The 19408-nt window shown below is 46.8% G+C and overlaps 1 protein-coding gene across 4 annotated transcripts in view; it reads left to right on the top strand.

The window, feature by feature from the left end:
• STPG1 (sperm tail PG-rich repeat containing 1) overlaps positions 1-19408 on the top strand; it is a 49965-nt gene that overhangs the window by 17401 nt on the left and 13156 nt on the right. For all 4 annotated transcript variants that reach the window (XM_032301706.1, XM_032301705.1, XM_032301707.1 and 1 more), the window contains exons 5-7: positions 8211-8312; positions 12560-12730; positions 17563-17671. In XM_032301706.1, coding sequence (XP_032157597.1) covers positions 8211-8312; positions 12560-12730; positions 17563-17671 — 382 coding nt within the window. The remainder of the gene's footprint in view (positions 1-8210; positions 8313-12559; positions 12731-17562; positions 17672-19408) is intronic.

Consider the following 19408-nt stretch of genomic DNA (forward strand, 5'->3'; position numbering starts at 1 on the left):
GCAGAGAACCCAATGTGGGGCTCGATCCCCGATCCCAGGACCCTGAGATCATGACCTGAGTCTTTAACCCACTGAGCCACCCAGGCGCCCCCCTGTTCCTGCTTTGTAAACAAGAATGCTAAAGGACGGAATGTTTAAGTTCCTTAAGTTTTAACATTTTAGGATTCTAAGAAAGCAAATAGTAAAGAATATAGTTTGTGTGTATGCACATGTGCATACACACACACACATATGCACACACACACACATTTTTAATTACTTGAAAGTCTTCCCCAAAGATGATAAATAAGGTATTTGCTCAGGAGTTTTCTCTCTTCTCCCTCTAGTTTCATATGTTTTGTGTGTCCCTCTGTCCCTCTGTCTGTCTCTTCTGTGTGGTATCTCATTTGTCAGGCCAGTGATAACCTAATGTCCATCTCTAGAACACTTGCAATTCCAATAAAAATAATAGCAGCCATCATTGATTGAAGCCTACTATGTGTGCAGTCATTTTTAGACCATATCTCTAATCCTCAGAACAATGTTGAAAGGAAGGGTTTATTATCTTAATTTAACAGGAGAGGAAATTGAGGCTTAGGAAAGTTAAATGACCCACCCAAGGTCATATAGCTCAGGGCTTGGCCCATAAGAGGCCCTACATAAATATTTGCTGAATCAACGTGGAAAGAATTAGACGTCAGACCCAGGTCTAGCTCACTCCAAAGCCTCATGTTCTTTCCACACACCACCACACCCCCTTTTGTGGCCTGCAAAGCCACACATTTGATTTATGAAAGTCAGCAGTATGTTTCTGAATAGACCTTAGTAAAACACCCCAAACTCAGGAGAGGGAAAGATGTCAAGCAAGGAGCATCAGGGCCATTCTACATGATCTGGTTCTGAAGACTCAAATCCAGAAACTGAATGGGCTGGCGTTTTGAGTGAACATTTCAGCTACTATTGGCCTCCAGAAAAGTTTCTGTTGAAGGAACCAAGATGGCGGCCAGCCAAAGCTACAGGCAGCGTTAAATAGAGAAAAGAAATTGCTCAGAAGTTCGATTTGCACTTTCCAAATGGGGCCATGTTGGTTTGTCAATGTGGAAACTCTAAGTACTTGAAAGCCTTCTGTAAATAAGTATGTAAATAATTTTGTGGCAAGAGCATGGGGATCCATAATTCAGGGTCCCTGCCTTCTGCCCCATTAAAGAGCTGTGTGCCTTTAGACTGGTCACTTGGAATTTCTGAGTTTCAGTTTCCTCATCTGAAACGTAGGGAAGATTTGGGCTATATAACTTTTTAGGCTTTTGAAGCTGTAAAAAGTGGGGAAAAATGTTCTTGTCCCACGGTCATTATTCTCATTTTTCTTGAGGGACACGGACATTGAGAAGTTAAAGATGTTGTTTAACATCACCCAATAATTTAGTGAGGCAATACAAATTAAAAACAGATTTTAAAACTCTGGTGTTTCACCACCCTTCTTAGAACATTAATTGTCCACACCCTGTGCCTGATCTCATAACTTGGTTGTATCCTCACATTAGTTCCGTGACCCATTTAACACATCTTTAACACAGAGAATCGGAGTCTTGTGAAATGCGCGCTTACCTTATCAGTCCAACCTTGTGGGGAAACATGGCCCCGCTCACATGCCCCATATAACTCCGAGCCCTGGCCACAAGGAATCCTTCCCAGAGCTCGGCATTGTGACTGGCAATTTGCGCTGCTAGAAATGAAGTCTGCTTTCCTGCACATTTTGCAATGATTTATGGAGGTGCTGGGGACTCCGCATGCACGAAGAAACATGCCTCATGTGGGACAGAGTGGAGCCCAGGGGCCCGAAGGACATTTTCTTCCTCCACTTCCCTGTTTCCCATTTGCCTCTGGACGGTGGTCATGCTTTCCAGGCTATGTAACACTGATAATGTCTTCGCAGCCCATTGAGAGCAAGGATGTTATAATAGTTAGGCTCTCTGGGGCTTACTGTTCCATGATTCTAAACCTGACATCCCTTCCAGCCTCCGGTGAATGAATGCTGGTAGCAAAGGGCCCTGTAGTCTCTAGATGGCCACCATTTACAAATATATGTTGGTTTTATGTGTAGCCTGACAGTAAATCCACCTTCCCAGATGGTAAGCAGGCTTGTGTTTAATTTGTGATGAAACAGTATAAAGTGAATACTGTTTCACTCCCTAACTTGACAAGGCATCGGACCTGGGGTGTTTTACATGTCAAGGAGATTTAAGTGAAAGGAAGTTCAGTTTGCTGGGACCACCATGTTCAAGGGGATAATAAGCCCAAGTGTGCACGCAGCTACGTGTTTGAACCACAACGGGCTCTGCCTGACCCTTCTGCTCTGGAAGCCTGACTACTCCCCACAGGGTCACCAGCACGCTGTCCTAAGGAGTCTGCACTCCCTGTTCCTGGAAATAACAAATACTTGCCAGGCACCGATGGCACACCAGGCACCACCTGATGACCTTTTCATTTATTAACCCAGACTCCCCATAATCACCCTGTGAGCAGAGGCTCATCATCATCTCTGCTTTTGACATAATGACCCAGAGACTTGGGTGTCTTGCACGGCCAGGCTCAGGCAGAGCAAGGACAGGCCCAGGAGACAGCTCCTCGTTCCCAGACACTGTTCCTTGTGTCTCCTGGGGACGGAAGGAGGGGCACCCTCCTCTGTGCTCTGACAGCTGCTCCCGTGCCCCTGTCTGCCTTCTGCTTGGTCTGATGGCAGTGCGTGTGCACGTCGAGTCCCTCCATCCCATTCCAGAACATGTGAGCTGCTAACAGGCCGTGCTAGTCCCTTGCCGCTTTGCCTGAGCTCTGGTCCGCAGTAGCCTTTCATACGGGTCTGCTGAGTTGAGTTCTTGCTGATGTGCTGCTCAAGGGATTTCAAGGGGCTGCTAACAAGCGGACACCAGATTGGAGCCAGAGGAGGCTCTGAAAGAGAAGCAGGTGGCTCTCGGAGACCATACCCACAGTAACCAAGGCTTCAAAAATGCAGGTTTGACTGCTTTTGCCTGACTGTGTTTCCAGCTGTGGCCAAACAGCTGCGGCCCGTTTTCATCTGTCTGGTGGCCTCGTCCTGCCACCCTGGCTTCCCCACACTTACCTGAGTGGCTCAGAAACAGTCTCAAGAGACCTCATCCCGTTTTCCGGCTTTTTCCCTTACGGCTCCCAGGGACCCTTCACTGCTGAAGCCCTCCCCCATTCTGAACAAAACAGTGAGGCTTTCTTGCGTGGAGGGTGCTCTCTGCCTCTCTCTCCCTTTTCAGCCATGATCAGAGGGGCGGAAACTTTGATGCCAGACAGAAATAGATGTGGGGTGAGGCCGGGAGGGAGGGAAGGCAGGAAGGGCGAGGGGCATCTTACAAGGGGCCCATCTCAGAGAGAGACAGTTTGGACCAGAAAGGCTTCAGTGACCTGGAATCCTGGGGCTCAGCAGAAGGGCCCTTTCTGTGACAGTGTCTCATAGTGAAAGCCACCGGTGGGCCAGGTAAAGACGCACTGCTGCTCGAAGCTGCTGCCAACTCCGGCCCTCTTTCCCAGGCGGTGGACACCAGGGACGTAGTCTGAACACCACAGATCTTGACACCCACATGCACGGCCTTGCAGGTTCACAGAGGAGGGGCCTCAGGTCCGGGGAGGACACGTGTCCTGGGGGCAGGTGCCTGTTATCCCACCATGAAGTCTGTGCTGGCCTCATCCCTTTGGTTGTGTCAACCTGAGTAAAAGCTTTCTGGCTTCCGTGAAGTCGACAGGATTGATGGACACATTGTCCTGAGACCCTAAGACTAGAGGCCTCTGTAAAAGGAAATTATTCCCTCAAGAGCCCAAAAATCTCTGTGTGGTTTCACCAGTGGATTAACCGCAGCCCCAGGCTCTGCTTCCAACTCAGACACGTCCTCCTCCTGTCAGATACTTCAAAGCCCTTCCACAGACCCCTAGATTTCATTCATCTTGTGCCCCCCTAAGAAATGCCAACTCACCAGCCCCCAAAAGAGACCAAAGCAAGGTGGAGTATCTCTGAAGGGTCAAAGGCAGCTCTAGTAGGATCTTTAGCCAAGGATCCAACAGAGACTACATTTCCCAACTGAAGGAACAGTTTTACAAACCATTCATTTGAAAAATACTGATTGGATAGAATTTAGGAACTCAGCCCTAGAAAATTCAGGCTATGTAACAGGCTCCAAACTGGGGGACTTCAAGCTTTATATCTGGGTGGGGGAGGGGGAGGTACATGACCGCCTCCCTGTTGTTTCCTTCTCATTACCTGTCCAGCCTATCCCAGGATCAAGTCAAGGGAGAGACCTTTGTCCTACCCTTGGCACCTGCAGGGGCTGCCGTTTGGCATTCTAATCCTTCAGAAGGGCTCTCAAAGTACATTTCAATCAAATGTCACCCAGATGTGTGTTGGGTCAAGGGGTGGGAGCATATCTGACAGTCCTCCCCGGTCAGTCCCACTCTCAAGGTCTTTAACCCCCATGGGAAGGTTTGGCTCCACTGCTCCACTAGTGGCCACACACTGGCTCTCACCCCTCTGTGTATCAACTCATTTAATCCTCACGCTGTGGGGCAGGCCTGGGAGACAGCAGTACCTCCTCGGCCACTCCGCACAGGGCGGGCAGGTGGTCGAGCTCATTCTTTTCCTTTCTCCCTCCCCACACCCATTTATGCTTTGTACATTAATCTGTTTTTTGCCCACTGGGGTGGTCTTCGCTGAGAAATGGAAGTTGGCTTAGATTACCCCAATGGCAACCTGGATTCTTGTTTCAGAAATGCACTCTGAGAAGTCTAAACTCACCCAAGAACTGTTATCCTGGAAGTGAAACATCCTGGATATTTATGACCCTCCCAGCTGGCCACTCACCAGCCCTCCTAGTATTCAGGGGAGAAAGGCCTGAAGGCCCTGCTGTTGGAGGTTTCCCTCTGAGGAGCTTAGAAACCTACCTGCCTGTCCTGCGAAGATAACGGTATGCTGGTAAACCAGCTCTCCCCTCTGTGAAGGAAAGTTCTAATTTATAGCATTCGCCAGTTTCTGGGGAGTAAATATTTCCACCCTGCTTTCAAGCTACCACGAGAAAGATCTCTGACATTCTAACCATCACCCTCTTGAGCTGCCAGCTCTAGCCTACTGCTGCCTAGATGACTCTTCTCAGAGATTCCTTAAGGGCCAAAAGGCAGCCCTCTCTCCCTCCAGGCTGTAATGTGACAGCCCTCTTCGTATTTGGCCTGGACTCAAAGCAGTTTGCAACACAGCAGAATAAAACGTAATCAAGGATTTCGGATAAATGACAACCAACTATTTTAGTATAAGTATGTCCCAAATACTGCATGGGATATACTTACACTAAGATAGCTTTTGGTTATTTAGCTGAAATTCAGATTTAACTGGGCAAGGTGGGAGGGAGCAGCTTCGTGTGTCTTGAATTTTAGGAGAAAACTCTGTCTCCTTAGACATGTCATGTGGGTGCCCAGAAAATGTGTGTGAACAGATGGAGGTGTTGAGGGTGGCAGGGGGACCGAAAGCCAGAGTTGCACGTCTTCCTTGTTCGCTGCTTAAACCTGGAAGAGTCACAGTGACATGCCCTGCTTCAGCTCCTCATTGATTTAGGGGCTCTCGAAACTAAGAAGCACCCAAAGGCATTGAGTCTGACGTCTCTAATTTACAAATGAGGAAACTGAGGCCCCGTGATGTGACTTGCTTCGGGTCACTTAGCTAGTTGTAGCATTGAGACTAAAATTTCCTGATTCAAAAGTCTGGGGGTGGGGGCACCTGGGTGGCTCAGTGGGTTAAGCTGCTGCCTTCGGCTCAGGTCGTAATCCCAGGGTTCTGGGATTGAGTCCTGCATAGGGCTTCTTGCTCGGCGGGGAGCCTGCTTCTCTCTCTACCTCTGTCTGCAGCTCTGCCTGCTTGTGCTCTCTCTCTGACATATAAATAAATTATATCTTAAAAACAAAAAAGCCTCTGGGATTTCTTTTTTTCCTTTTTATCCTACACATTCTCATTTGAAAGTCAGTTTGGTTTAGTGAGTAAGAGTGGATTCTATGTTTGATGGGGGTAGACAAAATAGGTGAAGGGAGTCAGAAGGTAGAAAGTTCTAATCATCAAATAGATAAGTCAGGGGGATGTGATATATAGCATGGCGACCCCAGTTAGCGAAACTGAATTGCATTTTGGGAGTTGCTAAGAGAGTAGATCTTTAAAGTTCTCATCAGAAGACAAAAATTTTGCAACTGTATATGGCAATAGATGTTAACGTGATTTACTGTAGTGATCACTTCCCAGCGTGTACAAATATTGAATCATGCCGTATACATAAAACTAATATAATGTTATGTGTCAGTTATATGTCAATTAAAAAAATTAAAAAAAATATATAAGTATAATGTTATGTGTCAGTTATATGTCAATTAAAAAAAAAAGAGTAGACTTTGTACTAAGACCACCTAGGTTCAAATTCTGGCCCTAACAGTTACTAGCCATGTGACCTTGGGCCCTAACTCTTTTGGCTCTTTCTTCCCATCTTTAAAATGGGGGTTAAGGGGCACCTGGGTGGCTCAGAGGGTTAGGTGTCTGCCTTCAGCTCAGGTCATGATCTCAGGGTCCTGGGATGGAGTCCCACGTCTGGTCCCACCCTTAGCAGAGAGCCTGCTTCTCCCTCTCCCGCTCACTTCTCCTGCTTGTGCTCTCTCTCTCTTGCTGTCAAATAAATAAAAGCTTCAAAATAATTAATTAATGAATTAAAATGGGGAATGAAATGAGTTGCTGCGTGTAAAGCACTCAGAACAGTGGCTGGCACACAGTGAGCAGCCACTCAATAAATAAATGCTAGCCCCATGAACAGCCCCCTAGAAAAATCTCTTCCTTGTTTCCCTGGAGCTCCTTGAATCTGCTCCCACGTGTCAATATCTTCTGAACTTGGCCTAGGGCACTGGTGCACCAGGTTCTGCCTCCCGTCTCATGGTCTGCCCCATTCTCCCTGGTGATCAGCCCCCACTCTGCGCACCTGAGATCATCATCACCTACAAAGTGGGAATCAGTGCCCTGCACCCACTGTCTTCGAGCGATGCTCCAAGGGTTCACGACAGTTAAAATTCAGCACAGAGGAACCTGTTAATCTCACTGGTGGTTCTGTCTCATATATTAAAGCATAATCAGATACTTCTCAGGCCAGACTGGAAAGTCCTGGAAGGCCCTAGTGGCACTTCAGGCTTTCTTTCTGCCCTGAGAAAGGGAGTAGGGACGGTGGAGGCAGGATGAGCCTTGGGGGCGGAGGTTGGAGAAACTGCAGAGACTTTGTGTTCTTCAAGTCCTTAACACTTGTAGCAGGGGGATATTGGGCAAATTCATCTCCACTTGCCTCAGTGTCTCCATCTGTAAAATGGAGACAGTAGCCCCTTCCTCTCAGAGGACTAAACGAAGCAACTTTTGAAAAGCTCGTACCATCAAGTTGGCACCCAGTAAACTCTCAGGACAGTAGAACATTCGTATCCTTTCGTGGCACTTGCTTGGCCAACTTCTGTCAACATAATACTTCCCCCTGGTAACTAGCATGGGAAATGAGATGCAAGTTCAATTAACTGCAAAAGCAGAAATGAGCTTAGAAATCCAGCTTCTGCTTACTCGTCTCTATCATACCTGCATCATTTAGAATCTGAGCTTCCGAACCTGTCTCTCTTTTTGTTTGCGAATTAGACACGGTCTTGTTTGGGATGAAGGTTGTTTTTGTTTCATTTTGCTTTATAAACAGAAACACTCCCTGATTTCTCCTTCTGAAAGGCTGAGGAGGAAGCTGAGTCAGGTGGGTGCGGTTAATGTGAAATCAGTCATCATTCCCTCACCTTGGGCTTGCCTTCCCCAATCGGCACACACTGACTTGCGTATCAGCCACACCGAGCAGCCCATCTTATGCTCGTTTCTCTAACGGCATGAAAAAAAAAAAAAACAACAGCATTCTTCTGGAACGCAGGAAGGCATGGTGCAGCGAACCAGACCCAGGCTGGGGGTCCCAGACCCAGGCTGGAATTCCAACCTCCAGCACTTGGTAACTGAGACAGTGAGCGGGCAGGCTAGGAAATGGTGGAGCCAGCTTTCCACCAAATGGTAGTGATGCCTGTGCCAGAGGATGACAGTGAGGCCAAGCATTAATGGATATGAAGCTTGCAGAAAAGCCCAGTGGAAATGAATGTACCCTTATGACACCCCATTCTCTTCCTTTCAGGATAGCATCCCAGGTCCGGGATTCTACGACGTCATTCACCAATCTCCAGTGTTCAACAGTGCCTCGTTGTCTAAGAAAGGGACGTGCACTTTTCCCTCTATGGTGAGAACCTCTTTCCCGAGTAAGGCCATTAGCAGATCAGCACTTTCCTTCGTCCATTGCGTAAACACGTGTTGGACCGCTGGTCCCTTCTCTCCAAAGACTCTGGTTCTAATTAGGAGAGTAACTGTTGCCTCAGGTGTCATGCAGGTAAATTAGAGCCTGTGTCTTTAAGTAATTTCCCCCCTCACTGCTCCACATGGCCAGAGAGAGAAGAGAGGCTAGAGGGATATTCAGAACCTGATCGTCCACATCAACTTTGTCATTGTGGGATGGACTAAGTGGATGTTTTCCTGAGATTTCTAGGCACCAGGGAAAAGATTTTACCCTAACAGGGTGTTTTACACCACTTGGTCTAATTGGGCTATTCAAATTATTGAGAAGTCTGCCGGGAGCGAAAAGAAAGCAGGCAGCAGGCTGAAATGGAGTGATCTTCCTCCCCTTCTTTGTAAGATGTGGGTCTTTATCTTTGTGGATGGCTCTAAGAATCAAGGATCTATATGAAGTGCTGATGTCCCTGACCAGACCTGGGCAAGGATTTTTTTTCTTTTGTTCTTAATTTGAGTATCTATAAATTGGCAAGAAGAAGAGATATAGTGAGGGAAAAGGGTCAAACTGGGGTAAAATTAGCTGAGGTAGAAAAGTGAAAAAAGGAAGCAAACCCAAACTAGCATCAACAAAACACATATGCCTTCTGTCCCTTTAAAAATTACAACAATCTCTTGCAAAGATGTATTATAATGCCTGACACTGGAACCGATTTCAAAACAAAACAAAGCACCACACAAAGGGTCCATTTAAGACACGCTGAAGGCAGCCACTTACTGGAATTTGACTTTGGCAGAGCTGACTTTAAAGTTAGCTCCCTATCAGCGGAGATGTGGAAGTTACCCGTGGCCCCAGTGAACCATGCCTCTGCCTCCTTTCCTGCCCCAAACCCTGCAGATGAAGGGACCTGAAAGCAATCGGCAACAGAAGTGCCATCTCACGAAGTCTTGGCTCAGGAGACAAGACTTCAGACCTGAGCCTGACTCAGCTGAGGATTCTCGATGTGGCCTCGAGCACGTCACCCTCCTGTGTCCTGGTTACCTCATAAAAGTGGAGACTCCCTGGAGGCGCTGGGCAAATTGCAATGAGCGAAATGCTCTTTGAAACTGCGGAGTATTGTAAACATGTTAAATATTATGAGTGTTACCACCTGAGTCACCAACAAGACCTCCCACACCTCCTAGGTTTTGTCTCCGAGAAATTCTTGGCCGTAGAGTGGCACAGTCCACTCCTGCTTGGTGCCAAAGAAGGGATCGAATGAGAGCACACGACCAATTCCCTGCTAGGCTTTGTGCACAATAACTTTCCAAACGACGAGGCTGAAGAGCAGAAGAGGCCCAGGGGAGGGTCCGAGTTTTACAGAACTTAGTCAGGCCCGTCAGGTCTTTAAAAAATTCAGACCAGACCCAAAAGAAAGCAGACATGGAGTTGTGCAGGCTTCCTGTCCCTGCTTTGATGGATGAGAATTTATATTTATAGATATTTAGATTCCTGTAACCAGTTTGCAGTGGCCCATGGAAATCTGTTAGGAGACCCCACATCTTAGCTATTTCCTTTCTGCTCTGATGTGAATTTCATGCCCCCTGCCCATCCCCTTAGTGACTTTCACCTTTGACACCTCCTCCATTTCTGGATCTGAGGACTCTGAGGGTAGGAAAAGGAGACCTCCTCGGAGGAAGATCTTCCTGACTGACACAGGTATAGTCAGGAGGAGTGTGATTGTAGGTGAGGCTGACCAAGAAACTCTTGGATCCATAAATTCTAGAAACTTCCTGATGACTGTTGGAACCACTACACCCAACCTTCAGAGAGGACCTGTCATCTTGCTAAGTCCGAATAATTTAAAGAGCTTCATTAATGTATTTTAAATCTTTGTTCCAGTTTATTCATGAGGCTGACAGGATGTTAAATGAGGCTGATGGGAGGAGACTTTCATGGCCTTTCTGTTGGCATGATGGCGGGAGTGGTTCCGGGAAAATTAGTAGGTGCTGGAGAGAGGTTCACAAATGCCGGCATGTGGCCAGATTGGAGCCCACAGGCCCGGCAATGAAAAGAAAGTCAAGGTCGTGTGAATGAGTATTACTCTGAGACAAATTCTATTATAATGCTTTATGAAAATTGGCTTCAAATGAACAAACAGAACAATTTTTTCCTACAAGTATGTTCACAGGTATTCTAAGCCAAAAAGATGTAATGATCTAGTAAGTTTCAGAAAGGCTGGGTAAGTGAAGTTAGGTTTGTTTATGGTAGGACTTCTCACGGTACTTAACACGGTGGGCTTTATGGTGAGCCTTCAACGTGGGAACACAGTATGAGGCTTCTTAAGTTTATTTGGTTCTGGGGCTCTCTCCCTGCTGCTGCCATCACTAACACTAACCTATCTTATAAAACTCGTATGTCAAGGAACCCGTCGGGAAATAGTGTTTTTGAAAAGCGTGCTAGCCTCATCTGTTGGGTGAGTCAGGATAGACACGCTACAAATGGGACCCCTGAGGGGTGGTTTCACCCTACCAGCCTTTACCAGAATTTAACATCCTTTACCAGCTTTCCTCTATGGAAGTGAAAGGGGAAAATGTGCCTATCTTACTGGGCAGAGGAGAGAGCGGGTGATGATTCCCCTTGAACTAGAACATTCATCAGCTGTCATTCATCAGCTGCCCATCCTGTAAATGAAATATGTATTGCTTTATTCTTTTTGACTTCTTCCCTTTAGAATGAGATATCTAATCTATATCATGTAGTGGAGACAGATTGGTGACAATGTTGGTTCCACCCATCAAATGGCAGACAAAGCCCAGTGTCCTATCCATAAAGTGGGGATAATCATAATATCCACTCCCCAGGGTTTTCAAGAAAATGAAACGCAACAGCTCATGGAAAGCATTCCATTAACTATTCCATTAACTAGTATTGCCCAAAATGCAAAGAGCTAAGAGGGCTGGGGTAACCTTCCTTCTGGGAGCACGAGTGAATCCTGACCATTAGAGAAGGCTGACTGGGACTTGAATCCAGGTTAGACTCTGAACAGCTGAGACTCTGGACAAGAACGTGTTTGCCCCCGGGAGCTCGTCCACCCGTATATAATCGGTGCTCCATAGACTAGACGTTGAGAACCACTGCCACGAAACTCAGGGTGAGGAGCTGGTGGGAGGGAGGGTCCATGCCTCTTCACAGCCTCATCCACTTTCTGTGTTTGTGTAGTTACTGACCCCTAGCCAGCCGAGGTGTTCTCAAGCTTTTAGCCATAAAATAATGAGAATTTTTTGTTTGTCTGTTTTATCAGGCTCCAATACTTGCCATACTATCCTAGGGTAAAGCGATGTTATCACCTAGTTTCTATGGCTTTTGCCCCTTTTCATTTGGTAAACATTGATTCTGCTTGCTTTATTATTATTTTTTTTAATCTGAAAATAGTTTATGATGACTTCCTGGAAGGAGTAGGATTGGTTCTACTGAAAGAGAAAAAAAAAATATTGCAGGGTTCTATGCAATCAGCAATTAGGGGGTGCCTGGGTGGCTCAGTCGATAGGTGTCTGCCTTCAGCTCGGGTCATGATCCCCGGGTCCTGGGATAGAGACCCCGCATCCGGCTCCCTGCTCAGTCACCCTCTGCCCCTCCCCCTGCTCATGCTCTCTCTCTCTCTCTCTCTCTCAAATAAATAAGCAAACCTAAAAAGAAAAAGAAATCAGCAATTAGGTGGAGGGTAGGAGGCGTGGTTGGACAGCAACCCCTCTCGACCCTTGTACCTTTAAGACATTCGAAGCAAACTTGTTATTTAAGCAATTCAGATTACTTAATCTTAGAAACAAGACGTGAGGTTTTACTCAGAGGGAAAGCCTTGGCTGGAGGAAGAAAGTTTAAAGCTTCCCATCATATAAATTACCCAACAGTTGATGAGTCAAGGGTAAGTGGCTTGAAACGGGATTGGGTGGCAAAGCATTTATGGCAAAATCATTTTTGCCAAGTCCCAGATATTAGATGAATAATTTGAGTTAGTTTACAGAAGTCAGAACAGGTCAGAACTTGCCTTCTCCAAGAGCAAATCCTCAAAGCCTGAGGTCAGTTTATCATTGCTACCTGTAGGAGTTTCAGCCCTCACACAATGCTTTTAGACCTAGTGCTGGCCACCATTCTTTGACATCTGTCCTGCGGAGCCCAGAGATTATATGAGAGTGCTGATTACTTTGGTTTTGTCCTTGCAGCGCGCCCGGTTGGACACCATTATTTCTAAATACCCTGCAGCGAACACATACACTATCCCATCATGTCTTGTCTCGAAGAAAGACTTCAGTAATTCCTGTTCCAGCATGTTCCAGTTGCCAAGCTTTGCAAAAGTCCTCAAATTTGAAACTCCTGCACCAAACCAGTACAATGTAAGAACATTGCATGCGCTTGTTAAATCTATACTGGATGAACTCTTTACTAAAATAAACGAAGGCGGCGGATGCTTTGGGAAATAGCGTTCCAATGCAATTGACAAACCAGTTAGTGTTTGTTGACTGCCCAGCGGGTGCAGAAGGCTGCACACGGTTTTATGGGGAATTTACAGAACCCAGAGAAAAATGTGAGCAACACGGAGGTCAGTGGGAAGCAGTGGGAAGACCTCGCCCCGGAAAATACTATAATTACTCCTGCTACAGAGACTTTCTGGGACATAGTCTCATCTGTAACAATTATTATTTCCCACATTATCTGCAGTCACTATCCATTTACTTCTTAGGATTTTATAGGGAAAATAAGCTTCCATATTTCCATATCAGAAATTGGGTTTTTAGCAGTAATGTTCTGCTACTTACAATCACTTTGTAGTCATGGAAACAGAATGGTGGGATTAATGGTTAAGAGACGGAGTCAGGTTCAAGTGGACGCTGCCCCTTTCTGACTGTGTGGATCTGGGCATGTCCCTTCAGCTTTCAGCAATCAAGTTATTCATCTGCAAAATAGGGAAATGTGTCTACTTCATAAAGTTCATGCAAATGTTAAATTGGGTCATCTGAGCCGAGTGCTTAGCCCAGGCCTTGGCGCATAAGGACCCCACCATCCATGGAGATCGGCAGAACTGGCTTTAGGGAAGTCATATTACCTCTTGAGTCTCAATTGTAAAATGGAATCAATTATACTCACCCTACAGGGTTATTATAAGAACCAATGAGACAGTAAATGAGGGAACACTCCAAAATACAAGAAAAAGGGGGGATAGCTCAGTGGTAGAGCATTTGACTGCAAAATACATAAGAAGTGAATTGCGTATAAAGTATTAACATGATTATGACATATTGTCATATATGGTCTCAGATATTTTGGTTTCAGAGTACTTCATTTTTTATTTCCTTTTTCTTTTTTTTTTTAAATTAACTAATTAATTAATTTGTCAGAAAGAAAGAGAGCATGCGTGCACACACAAGCAGGCAGAGTGGCAGGCAGAGGTGGAGACAGAAGCAGGCTCCCTGTCAAGTAAGGAACCGGATGAGGGACTCGATCCCAGGACCCTGGGATCATGACCTGAGCCGAAGGTAGCGGCTTAACTGACTGAGCCACCCAGGCGCCTCCCCTTTTTTTTAATAATACCTTTAAGTAATATTATTTTTCTGCCTACAAAGACCCTGACAACTTTCTGTGATTGATCCAATCACTTATAATGTGCTCAGAACAATGTATGTGCCTGCTAGGCTGGCACTGTCAAATAGAAATATAGTGGTAGCCACACACATCATTTAAATCTTGGGCACCTGGGTGGCTCAGTCCATTAAAGATCTGGCTTCGGCTGGGGTTATGATCCTGGGGTCCTAGATCAAGTCCCGTATCAGGCTCCCTGCTCCGTGGGGAGTTTGTTTCTCCCTCACCCCCTCCCCCTGCTCATGCTCATTCTCTCTCTCTCTCTTTCTCTCTTTCTCTCTCTCTCTCTCTCTCTCTCGCAGAAATAATAAATAAAATCTTTAAATCTTCCCAGTAGTCACATTTGAAAGTAAAAAGGAACAGGTGATATCAATTTTAAGAATATATTTATTTATTTAATCCAGGATATTCAAAATATTATTTCGATGTCTCATCAATATAAAGATTAATTATACTATTAATTATAGTTATACATGTAATTATAAATAAAATAATTGATGTTTTGCATTCTTTCCGCCTATCTTTACAATCCAGTATGTGGTTTTTTAAAAATTTTATTTATTTATTTGCAGAGAAATCACAAGTAGGCAGAGAGGCAGGCAGAGAGACAGGGGAAGCAGGTACCCGCTGAGCAGAGAGCCTGTTGTGGGGCTTGATCCCAGGACCCTGAGATCATGACCTGAGCTGCAGGCAGAGGCTTAACCCATTGAGCCACCCAGATGCACCAGTGTGTGTTTTATGCTTTCAGCACATCTTAATGTGGACCAGTCGTGTTTCTAGGACTCGATAGCTAGTGGCTACCCTATTAGACAGCACAGCTCTAGTCTTCCCCTGAGATAATCAGAGCCTGAAAATAATAATGAGGAGGACGGTAAAGTACTTTTCAAGGCCTATATACTGTTCTAAGCATGATGTATTCATCTTGTTTGATGATCACAAGAATCCCTGAAGTGAGTGATGTCTTCTTTCGATTTACAGAGGAGGAAACTGATGCTCAGGGAAGGGAAGGGATTTGCCCACAGTTATCCTGCTAAAGGGACTGTTTGCATACCGGCGAGCACAAGTAGACGGCTGAGGGATACAGCTGGAGAGTGATCCGTCATTGTGTTCCAGCCCTGCTGGGTCTCCCTTCGTGGAATCTGTGGCTGCCCTGTGCTAGACCAGGGATACAGCTTAGATTCCAGCGGGGATCTCAAGACAAAACTAGTAAATGGACTAACCAGAGAATTACAAGCTGTGGCCAGCTTTGAAGCAAACGAACAGTTGGGGTCTGAGAGATAGAATATGTGGAGAATATGGGGGGGTTGACAGCATCATGTACTTTAGACTGGGTGGTCAGAGAGGGCTCTAGGGCTGAGACCTAAGAGCTGAAGGAAGAGCTAGAGTTGGAGGATCAGCATGTACAAAGGTCCTGGGACAGCCTTTGGAGACTACAAGAAGGTAGCTAGGGTAGCATTAGCTAGGAGGAGAGGGGAAAAGGAGAAGCCAAATAGGCAGGAGCTAGTTCATTCAGGACCCTAAAGACCCTGGGAGGGGTCTTTCATTTGGTTCTCTGTGGGATGACATCATCTGATGTACTTTAAAAAAACAAAAACAAAAACAAAAACTCCCTCCAGCAAGCCCTATGGAGAATGGACCATAGTTTGGGTAAAGAGTGGATTTTGAAAAACCAGTTAGGAGGCTGTTATGCTAACAGGAGAGAGGCCAAGGCCTGGTCCAAGAAATGGGTAATGTTCTTGGCCCTTGCACCTTTGCCATTCCTGAGAGAGGGAGTTAGCATTCTATGCGTCTGCCTCCACAACCCCACTGTGGGCTCCATCACCCAGTTTGAAACCTCCAGCACCCCACACAGGTCCTGATAGACGGTACACTTGCAATAAATGCTTACAACGTTGAAGGAATTACCCCAGGGGTATATAGTTAATCTAGAAAAGACCCTTTCCCAAGTCAGAGCTCAGACTTTCTGCCAACAGATCAATTTTAAGTGTATGGTTTTTGTTGATTATTGTTTTAATGTGACTGTGAAAATATTTTAGGCTCTTCATTAAATATAGTCAAGTATTTTAGAGATCCATGAACTAGAAAAGCAGAATTCTCTTAGAATTCTGTCCTCTAAAGCAAACCACCAGCAAAAACAGGTGCAATTTCTTTCATAGTCTCTTCCTCCCCCATCCTGACCTCTCGTATTAGGATTATGCTGTTCACAGTACTCGTGCATTTTCTACTCAGCTCTATCTTGGATTTTTCCCCTCCATGGTGATATAGCAAACTGCTTCATTTTTTTTTTTTTCCCCCAGCCGGCCAGTCAAGCTAGCTGACTGTTTTCCTCGTCTAATGGTGAAATCTCCCAGTGACACACGTTCAGAGTATACAAAAATGCTCCCTCTTTCAGTTGTTTTTCTGTCTGGATGAGAAATAAGGCTGAAATCATGTTTTGTCTACAGGAGGCTTTTTTTCTGACCTGGAGAACAATGGTTAAGTCAACCGGCAAAAAGCAGAAGTGTGATAATCGTGTTAGCCACACTGCAGGCGAGGTCTCTTAGGGCTTTTCTTCTTTGCTTACCTGGATCCTCCACCTCTCCAGGCGAATCCCTTTTCTCCAATACCATGTGATTACTTCCTCCCCGGCACCCTGGCTCCTGTCCCTCTGTCCAGTAATTAGCCTGCCCCATCTGATGCTTTTGTTTGCCCTCCCTGCATGCATTCTAGCCATCGGGACCCTGGGAAAAGCTAAGTTCCTCCCCCTTTGTAAACACAAAATCAAAATGCCATCTGCATTTCTTGAGAAACATTTTTTTTTTTTTTTTTGACAAAAGAGTATCTCAGAGAAATCAAACCATCCTGGCCCCAGCAAATAGTTTCACTCGTTCAGTAAATATTCCCTGTCACTGCCTTTATGATTTTTATTGCATCTTTATCTAATGAATACAGGGCACTGACTACAAATTGGTATTTAAAATATTTATGATTCAATATAGCAGAGGAATGAGCTCAGGGTTCTTTTTCTTTTTTTTTTTTTTCCTCTCCTGTTATTTTCAGAGCGCCAAACACGCTGTATATTGTGTGGATCAGTCAAAATTTTAAATTTCTGGTCGGTCCAGAAAAGTCGAGACAAGGGAGTGTTACAGATCTGATCATCATCTTCAATTACCCGATGACCTTGTGTGTCTCCCCAGTCCTGCGTTCATAGGATGCGTTCATAGGAGGGCTGTTTGAACAGTAAGGAATCAGGGTGGGGAGATGTAGGACTCAATGTCCTGAAAGGGACAAAAGTCACAGAGAAAATAAGGAAAACAGTGTGCATTTACAGTGGTATAGGCTTGAAAAAGACACTGTCCTGTAGGTGATGTCTGCTGACCGCTGTCACCCAACTGCCTCAAGTAGAGTAGGCAGCCAGCCTGGCAGCCAGATTTCGGGCTCTCTTCCTGGCTCTGTCCTCTGAGCCATGGAGGGTGACCAGACACCTGCTGGGGATCACAGACTCCTTGGCCTCTCCAGCTGGGGTGATGGCGAAGGCAGAGTTGGGGGGACCGTCTCCCCCCTCGTCCGTTCATTCTCTGAGGGACTCGTGCTTGTGTTCTCCCCCCAGACCTCTGTCTCTTACTGCAAGCAGAGAAACAACGTCTGTGCCCAAGCCGGGTTTCTGTCCAAAACCCAGAGAGGATTTTTCAGTGTCGCTGAAACAGGACCTGCCCCAGGTAAGCAGCCAGCCACCTGGCAAGGGCCTTGACCTCAGGGTTAACGTACCAGATCTGCTCTGCGGGACACCATGGCTTCACAGGGAGTCTCTTTGGAAAGAGTTCGGCTTTGGAGGAAGCGGGAATGTTGAACAGGTGTTGAACAAAAAGGAGAAAGCTAAGGAAGCAAGGGCTGTTCTGGAAATGGCCCCAAAGCAGCCTCACTGGCCTCCCTTTTCATGACCAGGCACCTCTGCTCTGGATGGCCAGATGGGGAAGTGGCTTCTCACCACAGAAGGGTGCACATCCCCGTGCCCCAGGTGTCCCTACAGTCTCTGGGGGTGCGGGGGAGGGGTGTACTCAATACACTGAGTGTCCAGACCCTTCCTTTCCTCCTGAGCCTAGAGGGCACTTTGTCAGTTAGTCACAAAGCACTGGAAAATAGCTCCGTTTACTCAGAGCCTACTCCGTGCTAAGAATTTTCCACACAGTCCTTGCACATCTGTCTTCCTTGGTTTGTACTCTCAGTGGGGCTTTTCTGGTGAGGAAAGGGGGCTCAGAGAGTGGTAGTGACCTGCCCCACATCACACAGCGGACGGACGGCAGGCCTAGGCCCAGAGGTGTGTCTCTGAGGAGACTATTACCCCAGTAAGCCCACAGTGACTTTTGAAACGGCCCCAAGAGCTGGCCTGCAAGTGTTTTCCTCTCTGGACTGGGAAAGCTGTTGCTCTGTCCTGTTCTCTCAGTCTGCTTCCCGCTTCCAGCCTCAGTGAAAGGTTTCCAGAGAGGTCAGGCCGGGCCGCCATTGGCACTCTGGGAGCCCTAGTCAGAGCAGACCTTCCCCAGTGGGTCCTGCAGATCTCCCGTCCCCACAGCAGGGAGCTTGAGCCCCAGAGCTGAGGGGAGGATCAGGGAGGGTTTGCCTGCACAGTCACACCTCTTGGAGGCGGGGTGTGGATAAAATTGCAGGCCTGTCGGATTTCACCAAATCCAGATTAAAGTTGAGAAGATCAGTCTGAAGCTGAATAACAAAACCAGCCCTAATTAGGAGGCTAAACCCAGGCTAAAACTCCCCTGGCTTGCATCATCAGAGGCAAAGCCCCACCTTGTTTGTTTATACAGAGCAAAGCCAGCATCCCCGGGAGTCTGGCCAGAGGCCCTGCCTGTGAGCCCTGGGATGTGGGCACCTTCCCAGCCTGCCACATGCACCCGCTCCTTCCAGGAGGGTCTTCAGGGGTCCCCAGCCCCTGGTCCTGGAGCAGGGCAGGGAGAGGTGGGTACCAGTGCGTGCTAAACTCCTACTGTGTGCCAGAGGCTTTACGTTTCTCATCGAATGATCTCCAGACCCTGTGGAGATGGTGGCTGGCACACAATCGTGTGCTCAGAAAGCGTGAGCTACTGCTATTATGCGTCCCCATTGTACAGGCAAAAATGATACCCAGGGTCCCACTGGTGGATTGGAGTCTGGGCCCTTCCCACTTGATACCTGGTGCCTTAGTCACTCCCCACCCAAAACTTGCCTGGGGAATCTGCGATGAACAATCCGTTTTGACCTGTTGGAAATAACTCTGGTTGCTCCTTCTCCTCCTTGGGGGGAGGGGGGGTAGTGTGCAGATGTGGAACTGTAATTGACACCCCCTGCTGGGTCTCTGGCCCTGGCCCAGCTGCTCTGGGGACCCCTTCCTCAGGGGCAGAGGGTCAGGACTGGCCTACCTTAAACTCTGAGCAAAATGTTCACTGTCACACATCTGCTGGTTG

This window comes from Mustela erminea, chromosome 10 (assembly GCF_009829155.1).
Source record: "Mustela erminea isolate mMusErm1 chromosome 10, mMusErm1.Pri, whole genome shotgun sequence".
NCBI classification, from domain to species: Eukaryota; Metazoa; Chordata; class Mammalia; order Carnivora; family Mustelidae; genus Mustela; species Mustela erminea.